The following is a 13841-nucleotide window of genomic DNA, read 5'->3' on the forward strand; positions in this document are numbered from 1 at the left end:
CTGGTGAGAGACTGGATGCGGGAAGTGAGGAAAGGGCCGCTCCTGTTTCTGCTTGGGGTAGGTAACAGGGGAGGAGCAGATTGGGGAGAGGGGGCAAATATTGAGTTCAGTTTGGGGTGAACTTGGTTTGAGGTGTCCAGGGACTGGGATCACAGTGGGCCGGGGGACACTGCGCTCAGGAGAGGTTCTGGCTGAAGATAAAGATTGGGTCAGAGGCGCACCAACCGCTCCCAGGGAAAGGTGGGACCTGCAAGGATGTGCTGGGTCCAGGGTGGGGAGCACCTGTACCTGCGTGCCGAGACACACTGTCCAAGGGTGTATTTCTGACACCCTCTTAGGAAGAAGCCTGGACCCTGCTGTGGCCCATCTGAGCTCGGCTTCCTGCCCCTCAGCTTCCTCTGTCCAGCCTCTGCTGGGCCTGAGCTTCTAGAGAGGAAGGTGAGGGATGTTCCCAGGGCAGGCTTGGCCTCACCTGGGAGTGGGGCCACAATCCCCTTCTCTGGGCAAAGGATGCCCCCATCAAGAGAGGAGCATTCCTGATGGTCTGGGTCCTGAGCTCACCAGAGTTGCCTAGACTCAGATGCAACCTCTTGTAGGGGCTCTTCCTCCTGCCTGGAGCCCGGATCTGCCATGAGGAAGCAGCCCCAGAGCACTAGGCCCTGCCCCAGCTTGGCCCTGCCCACTGCCGTGACAATGGGCACTACCACCCTGAGACATCACCTCGCCCAGCTCACTCATTACACAGATGAGAGGAAAGCTGAGGCCTGGAGGAGTAGGCTTACCCAGGGTCACCCAGCTAGTAGACGACCAGGACTTCAACCCAGGAACTTCTTCTATGGCCCAGAGTTTTCCCTTTGTTCCCAAGCTTCCATTCCACATGTATCAAACATTCTCATCCACCCAGAATGGCATGGACTGTTCCACCGTTGGGGAGAAGGAAGGGGCTTTAGACACAGCTGAAAATAACACAGGAGGCAGAAGGATGCAGGAAGCATTTATTGAGGGCCAGAGCTGAATTCTACAGGAGGCAAGAGGCAGGACACAGCGTTAGAGAAGAGGATGGGGGGAGAAGGCAGTGACAGGGAGAGAACAGCCAGACAGAACTGCAGATTCCCAAGGCTGCCTCCTGCTGGCTCTTTGGGGAAATGCAGGTATAAATGGATTTTTCTATGCCACTACATCAGCCAATGGCCTGATAGTGTCTCTTCTCTGAAAGAGGCCCTCAGCCCCAGCCTCCCGTGCTACAAAGGATACTGACTCAGATGGGGACTTAGGTAAAGGTGGTCACTCATCATTGACCAAGCAGGAGCACCCTCTCATCTTTTCAACAGTGTTCCCAATTCTTAGGCCCCAGGAACCCTCTGGGATCACTCCTTTATTCCAAAGCACCCCATCCCCACCCTGACTCTCTCCCATCCTGACCCTGGCTTTCCCTAGCCTCACTTAGGGGTTCCAGGTCTAACATCACCCTGATGGGTGGGTAAGTCTATCCCTAACCCCAAATTACACTCCTCACCTTTAGCAACATCCTGGTATCCTTCCCCCTACATACCTTTGATCCTCAGCCAATTCCTTCCCCTCCCCACCCCCTCCCTCATTCCCCTGTAGTGATTATTCTGAAGCTGATATTCTGAACCTCTAGAGGGCACCACCAACCAACTCTGGAAATTATAGAACTCAGCCCCATTCCTCCGGGTGTCCCACCTGGGGATTAGAATCAGAGCCAATGAGGTTTAAGGGACAGGCTAGGGCCTGCAGCCAGGCTCCCCAATGTCACTGGGCACCAGGCACTAGCTAGGCCAGAGCACGATGGGGAAGCACAGTGCCCACTCATCTGGGCATGATATAGATGCTAGGGCCTGAAACGGAAGAGTGGGGTACTTCCTCAAGAACCAGAGACACAGGCAGACTCTGGTCTAACCCCTCACTCACCCACCCAAGCTCATCTGCCCCTGAATTCTGCCCAGCCATTCCTCCACCACTACTCTCCCTCTCTTTCTAATACCGTGGAATGTATTTCAGGACTGGAAGAGCCCTCAGAGGTCATCTGAGCCAATCCATTCCCTACTAGAATCTCCTCTATGCATCCTGGCCACTGCTGCATACCTCCCATAACAAGGAACTCTGCCTCTCTCTTTCCAAACAGGCGACCTCAAGCTCAGGGCCTCAGGTAAAGCCACAGGATGGCAGATAGCTCCTTATCAACTCTTCTCTCCCCTTCAGCTTTGAGCCCGGAACCTGCCATGAAAGGGCCCAGAAGGGATAGATGGGTTGGAGGCACCTATAGCATTCCTGGAGGTCCAAGTCCTGGGCATGGGAGAAATATCGCTTTACAGCTCTCTTCTCTGGCCGCAGATAAGACACCCCAGGCAGTCCGAGCTGGGGTGCACAAAAGCATGAGAGGGATCTGGGAGGAGGAATCTTCCTGCCTCTCCTCTCCAGAGGGCCCAGTGGGGCACCTTGAGCTGGCCTGGGAGACCTCTCTAAAGGTCACTGTGGTAAAAATAGAGCTTGTCTGGGAAGGGATGGAAAACAGCTGCTCCTGCTTGGGACTTGGTGCCAGGGAGGCAAATGGTCAAGCCGGGGCCTGGACAGGGAACTTAGACCTAGGATCTTCTGAACACATGGCTCATTTGCCAGACTCCTCAGAGAGCAGAGCCAGGAAGGGAGGGAGGAGCATGGTGCCCCGGAAGGCAGCAAGTCTAGGGGTCCATATACACAACACCCTCTTCCAAGCCACCTAGTATATTGATGGGAAGGGGAGCTTAGGTATTTGAAGATTGCCTTGGCCACAGCCCCATTAAACAGACGGGAAAGCTGAGGGTTAGACAGAGGAAGGGTCTTGCCCAGGGTCACAAAACGACTGAAGGATAGAGGCTAGAACCCAAGCCTGAATCACCACCCCACCTCCAAGCCCAGAGCTCTCCTCCCCTGACCCCCTGTCTCTGGGGCTGTCCAAAGAGGCCAGACCCCCTGGGGACGTGGCGCTGGGATCTACCAAGCCTGATGACTCTTCTTCGGGCCCGGCCCTCCCGGGGTGGAGAGGGGGTAGGGACGGGGGAGGCTTTAGGTGGTGCAGGAGGCCTCGGCGGGGAGGCTGCCACGCTTGAGCCTTAGGCTGCCGTTCCACCCGCGGGGACAGATGTTGTAGCCAAGGATGCCGGGCGACTTAGCCCCGGAGTCCTCGGAGTCTAGGGACACGTCGGAGTCCGTGGGCGAGCGGCGGTAGGGGAAGGGCCTGGGCGGCGCGGGCAGCGGGCTCCGGGGGCTGGCGCAGGGCGAGGGCCCCGCGGGCAGCGGGCTCCGCGGGATCGGGGCGAACGTGGTCCCCGGTGCCGCGGCTGGGCCGGGGCGGGCGGGCTGCGGCGAGCGCATGCGCGGCGGCGGCGGCGGCGCCCTCGGCGGAGAGAAGGGCCGCAGGCTCTCGGTGCCCGCCGGCCGCGGGGAGGCGCTTTTGCGCCGGGCCGCGTTGATGATGTTTCGCGCCAGGAGCGCCTGCAGCTGGCGGCTGGGGGGCCGCACCTCGATCTCGGGTCGCAGCGGGGATACCGAGCGCTCGCTCCACGAGGGGGACATGGGCGGCGGCGGCGGCAGCGGCGGGGGGCTGCTTATGCTGCTCCCGCGGCTGGGCTCCCACGGCCCCGGGCTCACCCAGCCGTCCAGGCTGCTGGGGGGCCGGGACGCGCCAGGCGTCCAGGGCGGGGAGGTGGGCAGGCTCTCCTGGCGGTCCTGGGGAGAGAGCAGAAAGGGTGGGGGCAGGCGTTAGTGCTGGGGTCCTCTACACCGGGTTTCGGAAGGGAGCGAGCCTGATTTGTCCATTGTACAGAGTCGGGAAGCCAGCGACCCAAGTCAGATCGTGCCTGTGCCCCAACTCTCAGCCCGGATGCTCAGAAAACCCCGCGCCGCCTGCCCCTGCGCTTAACAGGGAGGCAGATAGGACACCAGTGGTTAAGAACGCTCGCTTTGGACACAGACCCCTTTACTTACTGAACTTGGGCAAGTTGCTTCAGCAACGGAAGCAACTAGAAGTCTCTGGGCTTCAGTTTCCTCTGTAAAATGGGCGGATAATATCAGCACGTGCCCTAGAGGGTTGTTGTGAGGATTAAATGAGATAACTCATGTAAAGGATTGTTACATGTATTAGAAGATTCCCTGGAAGAGAGTAAGTATTCAATAGATGTTAGTTACCATAAAGAAATACTGGAAGGATACACATAAAACTAACCAAAGTTGTTCCCTGTTAGGAAATGGGGTGAACAGGGCAGGGTACACGGCCAGAGAGGTGGGAATAAGGCTTTTAATTTATTTTTATATAAAGTTTTTGAACTGTATGGATGTATTATCTATTCAAAAATTTAAAACTAAAATATTGATCACTATTATTAAGGTTGGACTTAGGGAAAGGCCCTCTCAGCCCCAACCCCCTTGCCATGTTGCCATGGTCACTTCCTAATTTTTCCTTGGATGCCTTGGGCAGGGAGGAAGTTCCCACTGAGAGATGGAAACACAAAAGGAAGTGGGGTCATACTTCCCTAGGCAGCACACTCGGCTCGCTGGACTTCTTGCCAGCATGGGGTGGGGAGTGTGGATTCGGTGAGGCCAAATTGGTGAACCTCTTGGAGGTTATAGAGCACTGTTCTGCTGTATACCATCATACCTGTTTCCTACCTATTTAGGGACTTTCCAGTCTCTCAATCCTTTATCTCTCAAGGGTAGCTGACATTATCACCCCCATTTTACAATGATGAAAATGAAGTTCAGAGGTGTAAATAACTATCTGGCCTGTGCTGCCCCACCAGGAAATGTGTGTGTGTGACTATGGTGTGACTAAGGCTACACCAGGCTTAAGCAGTTAGACCTGGTTGGAGGGTGCAAGGCTGGCGAACCCCTGCCCAGCATGTATCTGCTAAACCATCCAATCAGATTCCAGCAACAAACCAGTCCACTCAGCCTTCCATCCAATCCAAATTCACCAGCAGTCATCCCTCAGAGTCCACATAGGCAATCCGTTCAGTGTCTCCTACCCAATCAAGATCTAGAACCATTCATAAGATCCATTCTCTCATCCAATCAGTAATCAGCCACAGCCAAGCCAGGCAGCCTCTCACCCAATCAGAATCTAATTTCTCCCAATCAAAAGAAAGCAATAAAGTATATATTTCCTCCAAACAATGCAGCAGCTACTAGATGAGCCTGGACTCTGAAATGGATCCCTTTAACCTAACGAGGACTGTTGTTCAGCAGTCTGAACAGGAGAATTTCCATAGGATGGCAATGCTGGAGTGACCCTTAGGGACCTCCTGGGGACATCCAAGGCCCCTGTTAGGAAATAGGGTGAACCATTTCAAGTAGGAAAGTTAAAGCTCAGCATAGGATCCACCCTTTTACTCCTAGCGTCCGAGTTGTGTGTACAGGAGCCAGAGACACTGGGAGCTGCTCTGTGAGACATCCCAGGAAGCTGTCAGTCAGCCCGGCTACTGGAAGTGGGGCCAAGAGTTCATGATCCAAGCCCATCAACAAGCACTGGGGCAGAGGAACCGGGGCTCTGCAGCCCGGAGAAGAGCGGGCTGGGGCAGGAGGAGCTGATAACCATCTGAAATCTCTAACGGTCACCTCCATCTTTGATGGCCACAGGGGAAGGCTAGGGTCTGCACGTGGAAGGAGTAACAGAATTGACTTCTCAGCCCGGGTAGGAATGCTGAGGTCAGTGGTGAGCAGCTCCTCATCATTTGGAGGAGGGCCAGAGCCTGACCTCACCGGAACTGCCATGTCTGGGTCCTGACTCCGGGTATGCAGGGTGGGAGGGGGTGTGCACGATACAGAAAGGCTGTGGGAAATTAGATCTGTTCCCTTTCTGACAAAGATCTCAAAGCACCATATACACAAGAACTCCTTGGAAATGCACTTGGGTGAAAATTCAGAAAGCGGCACCCACTGAACCCAGCACCAGCCCCAAAGCAGGGCACGTGTGTGGGGTGAAGGCATGCATAGAGTAGAGTCAGAAAGGAACCATCAGTGACCAAACAGGGCTAGCTCCCGGACGGCCTTCTGCAATCCTTTCATTGCACAGAAGGGGAAACTGAGGCCCAGAGGTGGGAAGGGGTTGTCTAAGGTCGCACAAGGAGTCACGTGCAGATCTGGGACTAGAACCTAGTTCTTCTGACTCTCCATGGCAGTTGGTTCCTCTCCACCAGGGGCAGAAACTCAGTGTTTTCAGGAGTCAGGCGGTAACTGACGAATGTGGGAAACGGCTAGATTTAGATAACAGGGAAGGGAGGAGGGGACCTGAGGGAACTGGAAAGTGTATGCTCTGGCTCAAGGCATTTTGGTTCCACTTTTAAAGAAATCAAACAAACCTGGACCGTGAGGGGCTGTGGGTTTTCCCCATGCTCTACAGCCTTTTTGGCCAAACTCCGAAGGAAGGAGAAAACAGAAGAATGTGGTTTCCACAGGATTCTGGTTCCGCAAGTGCTGACCCGAGGAAGAGAGAGGGCCACCCTCACTTCCAAGCCAGCACATGTCTGTCGCCACGGCAGACACACAGCAGATGCAGGCGGCACTGGAGACACACCACACATTCTCACACAGTAACGGGGCAGTCCCATCCGACCTCCCAGGCCAGAATCAGGGAGGAGGGAGAGAGCCCTGACCACCAGCCAGTGAGCGCGGAAGAAAGAAAGAAGCAAGACAGATTTGAGGCAGAGTATATTGAGAACAGGAGAGGAAACAAAGTTGGGGAAGAGCTTGGCCAGCCTGGCCGCAGGAGCCGCAGGATGGAGCGGGGGGCTCTTCCATTGCTGGCCCTCAGGGGTGGAAGGGAGCAGGGGTCTGGGCAGGGGCTTCCCTCTGTCCTGGGAGGGGCCTGGCATGAAGGAGCTGAGCTCCCTCGCGGCTCCCCCACGCATGCCCCCGCGTTCTGGGCAGGATGAACTCACTGGGAAGGCACCCCCTGTTCCCATGGAGACGAGCCCAGAGCTCACGAAAACAGCAGGCTCGGCCCAGCGCGGGCACCGCCTCCACCACCCCTAGCCCCGCTGGGGAGCCCAGAAATAGGGCTGGGAAAGAAAAGGTGGGTGGTACTCGGCCCCCAGCCTTGGGAAGCTTCCATTGGAATTCTGCCTCTTGCGTCTGTATTCTCTCACCCCCCAACAAAGCCTGGTTTTGGGGGCTGCATCCCATCAAAGGTGTCAGAGGTGGTAAGGATCTCAGACTCTGACTCAATGCCCTCCCTGTACAAATGGGGAACTGACCCAAGGATACACATGGAGTCAGTCTGTTAGAAGCCAGATCTCTAAGTCTCAACCTTTTCCTCAAAACCCTAATGTCTCTTCCACCCCGTCCCACTGAGCTGCTGTGCTCCTGCCCCAGCCCTTGCGACACTCCCCGATCCCCGGGCAATCCTGAGCCTGGGCCATCCCAGCCTAGGCTTCTGATCCCCGAGCCTCCTGTAGCAGCTCATTCCAGCCACACCCTCCCCAGGACACCCTTGCAGACATCTAACTCCATCTGTCTTATGGCAACTGCCCATGTCCTTCCCCTCTCTTCCCAGGGGACTGTCTTATCACTTACAAGGCCTTTCTCCCAAAGCACTAGCCTATCCTCTCGATCCTCACAGACTGTCACAGCTACAAGGGCCCTCCTTGTATAAATGAGAAAACTGAGGCCCAGAAAGGGAAAGTGACTTGGCCAAACTCACACAGCAAATGGGAGGCTGAGATGGGACCAGAACTCTCCTCTCCTGCCTCTCTCCCTGTGGCCCCTTCCACTGCACATAGATGGCTGCTTTTAGTCGGAAAGATCTTGGTTGAGGTTGAAGCCAAAAGAGCCAATGGATACATGGCTAGGGGCCTCTCTCCCAGCTGCACACCCCCATCTGCACGTCCTTCTACAGGGCTCTCCTTCTCTCAGGGATAACCTAGGACCTCCACACCCCAGAACAGTGAGGGCAAGCCAGGTGGAACTAGGACTGAGGTCTGGGACGAACTGCTTTAGCTGTCCCTAAAGCGGAGCCAGATGTCTGGAGAGGGCATGGAGGCAGCTGAGCAGGCGGCAGGAAGAAAAGCATCAGGCAGCAGTGGCGGGCGAAGTCCTCATCCAGCAGAGGAACCCAGGAGAGGAGAGAATGTGGAGGCCGAGGCAAAGCTCTCTGAAGCAGCGGAGAGGAAACGGTGTCCAGAAGGCAGAGGTGGAAGAGACAGACCCGTGGAGGTGAGAATCCAGCAACAGGCAGAAATATGCCAGGAGCTGGGGCCACAGTGAGGGAGGCCCCACCGGAGCAGCTGAGGAGGCAGACCCTTGGCTGGCTGGTTCCACAGGCAGGCTGTTTGCTCCAGAAGTCCCTGTTAGGGTCTCCTTCTAGGCCATTCCCCAGCAAGACGCTGGCATCCGTACAGCTCACAGAGGCCAGAGGAAGCCGCCCAGCCTCATTAGGGCCTGCCAAGGGAGTTCTCTCTCCATGACCCTCCTCCCCACCCACAGCCGACTTCAGATCCCTCAGACATGCAGTCCGTCCACCCTTGTGGTAAGAAAGGGGCAGCTGCAGCTCAAAGAGGGGAGGTGACTTGCCCAATGTCACAAAGCTAGCTGGTGGCAGCGTCAGCCCTTGAGCCCCGAGTCCCCATACTCCTGACTCGCAGCCCTGTGCCACTTCCTGCTACCTCTGCTCTCCATCAGGCCCTCGGAGAGGGTGCCCTGACAGGCAGTGGGATCCCTGTGGGGTCTGTTACTTGAAGCAGAAGGAAGGCTTCCACACCTGAGCCTCGATCCCGGCATTCCGGGTGGAGAAGGAGGGCCTGGGGGCCTGCTTGGCTCGGGGAGACCACGCCCTGGAGGGGGACACCGGGGAGACATCACTGCTGTAGGTAGGACTCACGGCCGCGGGCTGGAGGCCATCCTGGCCGGGGCAGGCGTACTGGCCCGGTGAGGGGCGGGAGGGCCGAGGCAGGGCGGGAGATGGCGGGAGGGCCCCCTTGGGCAGGCTGGGCGCCAGGTCCAGGGAGCTCGGCTTGGCGGGTGAGGCGGCTCTCGGCGGGGTGGCTCTAGGCGAGGCCTTGACAGGTTCCTTGATGGGCGAGAGGACGAAGAGCGAGGGCCGCAGTTGGTACGGCGGCTGCTTGCTGGGCTCCGGGCGCAGGACCCCATTCTCAGGCAGGTAGCCGTGGTAGAGGGAGGCGGGCGGGGTCCGAGCTGGGCTCCGGGATGCCACTCGGAAGCTGCCGGGGGCATTCGTGGAGTATTTCCAGGATGAAGGCAGGGACATAGTGGGTGAAGGGCAGCGGGCCAGCTCGGCGTGGCCTGGAGACGACGACTCGATGACGTACTTCTCCATGCGGGACTGGCGGCGGGCGTAGAGCTCGGCCCCCTTCCCCGAGGCCTCGGAGAGGTTCTGGTTGGGTTTGGGCTTTGGCTTGGCCTGGATGCGCGGCGACTTGAGGCACGAGGCCCACTCTGGGAGAATCTCCTCGGCCCCCCCAGGGCTGGCCCTGTCCCGGGGTGCTGGCTCCTGCTGGAAGTTGGAGGCCTCGGCCCCCAGCGCGAAGGGCTCCTCCTCCACGCCCACCTCCCCCTGGTCCCTCTGCCGCCGCTTCTCATCAGCTGTCTGCACCAGATCCAGCAGGTCTGGATTCGGGGTCACCTTGGGCTTCTCCACGAAGGTGAACATGGATTTCCGGCTGCCCCTGCGGGCCATCGACTCCTCCAAAATGCCCGTCTTGCTGGCGGGAGCTGCTTGGCCCTTCAGATAAGAGGGCTTGGTGTCGGAGCTGGGGTACAGGGCAGAGTAAGAGGGGGGAGACCTAATCCGGGAAGCCAGAGGGGCCGTGGACAAGGTCTCGGCATAGGTGGGGGGCGGGGCAAAGTTCCCCAAGGGGCGTCTCTCCAAGGCGGGGCTTCGCTGTGCCACGGGCCTCCTCTCCACCATGGGGCTGTGGGACATTATATGTCTCTGTGGCCGAGGGCTCCTGTCTGCCATGCTCGGGGGCTGGGGAGCCGGGGCTTTCTCCCCGAGATGTCGTCGCTCTACCATGGGGCTCCGCTCCATCTGGCTGGTGCTCCCTGGCGCCTGGATCCCAAAGGGCCTGGCCGTCCTGTTGACCACTGATGGAGGCTTGGCCAGTGTGAGGTGGACCTCGCTGTACAGCTTGGTGGGTGTGATGGCGGCTGCCCGCCCAGTCACCTCTTGTTCTGCTGACACCACTGGGACAGTGGGCTGGACATCGATGAGCAAGGAGCTGGACATGAAATCTGGGGCTGGGGGCCCCGAGGTGGAGATGGGAGTAGCTTCTCTGGAGAAGATGCTGGTGGTGGCAGGTGGAGCTGATACCTTATCAATGAGGAGGGTGCTGGATTTCACCTCCACAGTCGGCTCCTGGGGCTGCCCGCCAGCACATGGGGTGCTGGGTTTGGAGTCTGGCACTGTGCCATTCGGTGGGAGCTGTGCCTCCGAAGAATTCTGTTGGACGCTAGAAAGCAGCAGGCTCTGCGGGGTGACAGTTGCTGGTGGGTTCTGATTGACATCTGTGGCTGGCAGGTTGTGGTTGCTGTCAGAAGCTGGTGTGGTGAGTGTGGCACTAGGTGAGGAAAGGTTTTGGTTGACATCTGCGTCTGGGCTGTGGCCCTCATCTGGAGGTGGGGTTGGTGGGGTCTCCTGGGCGTCTCGGTTCTGGGACAGGTGGAGCCCATTGGCCGTCAGCAGGGCTGCATTCTCCTTTAAATAAACCACCAGTGGCACCTCTTCCTCCTCACTGGCCATCCTCTCCAGGTGCCGCAGCAAGCCGGCATCCTCTGAGCACCCCTCCATGCTGTGACAAGGCACCCCTAGGTCAGGGCTCCGGCAGGCAGGGTTCCTGGGAGGGCTTGGCTCAGGGTGTGAGGGGGGACTCAGGCTGGACCCCGGGACATGGCCTGTGGGGCTGGCAGGGGGCACTCTGAGGCACTCCTGGCTGGTCTTCTGTCCCCTCCGGCCGTGGCTCTCCAAGGTGAACTCGTTCACCCTCTGCCGGCGCCTGTTGAAGAGCTGGACGCCGCGGGAGTTGGAGCTGGGAGGCGTGGTCAGCTGGGCTGCAATCTGCTGGCTCCGTGCCTTGGCCTCTTTCAGATCCTTCTCGGTGAAGCTCGTGCTCCGGCCCAATGCTGCAAGGAGGGACAGAGGCCCCGTTAGCAGATGGGAATGCAGAGCCACAGGAGTACACACTCAGAGAGTCACCCATGTCCCTCCTACAGATGCTCTTGTCCTCTGGAATTTGATCTTTATTCACTGTTTCCTAGAATCCCCCTCCTCAAAAAGACCCCTGACCCAGCCATCATGGCCAACTCAAATGCCACCACCTGTGTAAAACCTTCCCTGATTACCCTTTCAGGATTAACCGGGCCTTCACTTGGACCCCTGAGGGTTGTTGATGCAGCACTTCACCAAACACAGCAAGAACACCTCACCCTAGAGGTCCAGGCCCCAGTACCTCCGCGACTCATCTCCTACTACCCTTCCCCTCTCTCACTGGGCTCTGCCCTGCTGGCTTTCTTTCTGTTTCTTGAAAATGCCAAGTCTGTTCCTGACCCAGGGCCTTTGCACTTGCTGTTCCCGCTGCTTGGAATGATCTTTTCCCAGATGGCATTCTGTGTTGGTTCTTTCTTGCCACTCAGGACCCACTTGAATGTCACCTCTCTGGATGGGCCTTCCTCCATAATCAGTCTGCCCGTCTCCCATCCCATCTCTTTGTTTTCTTTCTTTCACGGCATTCACCACAATTCAGAATTATCCTCTTTACACGTTTCCTTGTTTATTATTATGTGTCTCCCCACCTAGAACATAAGCTCTAAGGGGGCGAGGACCTTGCTTGACTTGTTCATCACTCTAACCCTGGCCCCCAGATAGTGCCTGGCACAAAGTGGGCACTCTGTCAGCATTACTGAATGCATGAATGAACCCCAGGACATTTTCTATATGCCTCTCTTAGGGCCCTTTACACTTTCAAACTCAGAGTATAGTCATTTGCTAACACTAACACTAATGCTTCTTTTTAGAATGGGTAATAGGGCCGGCCCCGTGGCTTAAGTGGTTAAGTGCGCGCTCCGCTGCTGGCGGCCCAGGTTCGGATCCCGGGCGTGCACTGATGCACCACTTCTCCGGCCATGCTGAGGCCGCGTCCCACATACAGCAACTAGAAGGATGTGCAACTATGACATACAACTATCTACTGGGGCTGTGGGGGAAAAAAAAAAAAAAAAAAAGACTGGGTAATACATTCACATGGTCTAAAGATACAAAAATTAAAAAAACATAAAAAGGTATACAATGAAAAATGCTCCCCCCTTCCCTGAGCAGCCCACACCACAAAGCAGGTAAAACTGTTATCCATTTCTTCTATGTCCTTGCAGGTTTCTTCCCATTGTTATTTAAATAATCATTTAAAAATTCTCATATTTTGGGGCCGGTCTGGTGGCTCAAGCAGTTAAGTGCGTTCGCTCCACTGCAGCAGCCCGGGGTTCGCCGGTTCGGATCCCAGGTGTGCACCGACACACCGCTTGTCAAGCCATGCTGTGGCGGCGTCCCATATAAAGTGGAGGAAGATGGGCATGGATGTTAGCCCAGGGCCAGTCTTCCTCAGCAAAAAACAAAGAGGAGGATTGGCAGATGTCAGCTCAGGGCTGATCTTCCTCACAAAAAAAAAAAAATCTCATATTTTACTATTATATAAGTAATAAACTGGGCTAGTTTCAGCAGCAACTATACTAGAACATGGCATTATTTCATTTTATCCTCACAAGAACACAAGGAGACAGGCATTAGTTGCCCCCGTTTTACAGAAGTGGAAAAGGAGGTCCAGAGACCTGTAAGTAACTCACACAAGGTCACACAGCAAAGGGTGGCAAAGCCGGAATCAGAACCAATTCCCTCTGGGTCCACAGCCCATGCTCGAGCTGCCTGCTTGTCCCAAGAGGTCCCTTTGGGACGTACAGGGGACAGTCAGCGGGGGTTGGGGTTCATTCTAGGGCTGGAATCTGGGCCTGAGGTCCGGTATCGGGCTGGGGTCAGGCCCCTATTAATCTGTAAGTTCACTGTAGGCAACCATCTCTCTTTATATCCCCAGTGCCCAGCTGGCACACAGTCGGTACTCAATTTATGCTTATTGAACAACAAATGAACAAATGGACGCATGGACTGATGGACAGATGGATGGGACAGCCTGCGCCCAGGGTTAGCAGCTCAGTCAGTGGCTGGGAAAATTCCTCCCTCCATCACCCTCCTCCCCACTGCGGGAAGCTAATTAGTTCTTGAGGAATCTGACCCTGCCCTCCCTCCTACTTTGCCCTCATTAGCACCGGCCATGACATGCTCAGTGGATCTCTAGGGACAGTCTTTCTAGGCATCCTGCCAGCAAGGCTCAGAATTCACGGACTCTCAGAGCTGGGAGGGCCCTTACAGAGGAGCTATTTCACCACCACCCCTCTTTTCTAGATGAGGAAACTGAGGTCCAGAGTGGCACAGGGTAGAGCTCACACCAGGGTCAGCAGGGCAGCGCACCCAGAGCAGAGTAGCTGCAGACAGCAGCTTCACTGGGACCAGGCCCAGCAGCCACAGGGGCCTGGCCCCAACTTCCTTCCTCCCTCCTCCCATCAGGACCTGGCTCCGCCTCACACACACCTGTGCCCACCCGTCCAGAAGAGTGAGCGCACACAGCCTGCTCCACGTGCCTCAGACACCTGCTCCCTCCTGGGAGGGACCCTCTCCTGCCTGGATCCCCCCATCTATAAAAGATGAAGGGCTTGGGGGTTTGGCCAGGCTGCTCCCCCCGGGGTGAGCTTAGGTGGAGGAAGCCAGCCACACAGGAAGGACCTGAGAG

At 56.9% G+C, this 13841-nt stretch overlaps 1 protein-coding gene across 2 annotated transcripts in view; it reads right to left on the bottom strand.

Moving 5' to 3' along the window:
- Nucleotides 1–1605: 1605 nt before the first annotated feature.
- The window catches only part of SYNPO (synaptopodin), a 37054-nt gene continuing 24818 nt past the window's right edge, over nucleotides 1606–13841 (bottom strand). For both annotated transcript variants that reach the window (XM_087429560.1, XM_087429561.1), the window contains exons 2-3: nucleotides 8753–11130; nucleotides 1606–3729 (exon numbers count right to left, since the gene is read on the bottom strand). In XM_087429560.1, coding sequence (XP_087285686.1) covers nucleotides 3067–3729; nucleotides 8753–11130 — 3041 coding nt within the window. In that variant the 3' untranslated portion in view covers nucleotides 1606–3066. The remainder of the gene's footprint in view (nucleotides 3730–8752; nucleotides 11131–13841) is intronic.

The sequence above is a fragment of the Ceratotherium simum genome, chromosome 4 (assembly GCF_057802395.1).
Source record: "Ceratotherium simum simum isolate JZ-2026a chromosome 4, ASM5780239v1, whole genome shotgun sequence".
Classification (NCBI taxonomy): domain Eukaryota; kingdom Metazoa; phylum Chordata; class Mammalia; order Perissodactyla; family Rhinocerotidae; genus Ceratotherium; species Ceratotherium simum.